Below are 629 nucleotides of genomic sequence, written 5' to 3'. Positions count from 1 at the left end.
ATCAGGCCACGACCCTTAACAACATAAGAAATTGTATAAACTATTACGTAACATTTTAATATGAAGTTCACACATGGAAATCCTTGAATCATAAGGATCCCTTTATTGAACTTAGGAGATCTACCAAAGCTCTTCACTTAGGAGAAATCTTCTAGCCATCCCCACCTATAGTTTGTGTAAGAAGATGAAAAAGAATGGTATTAGTACAACAATGCACTAAGTACGCCAACCATGCAAAACATGCATTTGATGAGGACATTAAGTTAGAAATCATGCATCATGTCTTTTTAATAAACTTCATGAATATTGATACAATAAGTACAATATTGTTCAATACTTCATAGAGAAATGTACACTATACATAATAGCACATAAAGATACTTATCACAATTTGAGGCATATCAGAAACATACAACACATTACCTCTCTTTATATTATTTGTTTCCTTAAGCTACCCTCTAGTATGCTTAGTTCAATTCATCATCATCATCATCATCATCATCATCATCATCATCATCAGTATCATTATCATCACCATCATCATCACATCATCATCATCTGTACCAGCAGCATTATCATCAATCATCATCATCATTATCACCATCATAACCATAACCATAACCATCACC

At 32.9% G+C, this 629-nt stretch overlaps 1 protein-coding gene across 1 annotated transcript in view; it reads right to left on the bottom strand.

Moving 5' to 3' along the window:
* Positions 1 to 578: 578 nt before the first annotated feature.
* LOC138337367 (uncharacterized) overlaps positions 579 to 629 on the bottom strand; it is an 18,124-nt gene continuing 18,073 nt past the window's right edge. Inside the window, exon 5 of the mRNA XM_069287277.1 lies at positions 579 to 629. This exon is cut by the window's right edge and continues 182 nt beyond it. Within this exon, the coding sequence (XP_069143378.1) occupies positions 579 to 629 (51 nt within the window).

This window comes from Solanum lycopersicum, chromosome 7 (assembly GCF_036512215.1).
Source record: "Solanum lycopersicum chromosome 7, SLM_r2.1".
NCBI lineage: Eukaryota > Viridiplantae > Streptophyta > Magnoliopsida > Solanales > Solanaceae > Solanum > Solanum lycopersicum.
The sequence above is the reverse complement of the archived record's forward strand: the minus strand, read 5'-3'. Positions and strand labels throughout refer to the sequence as shown.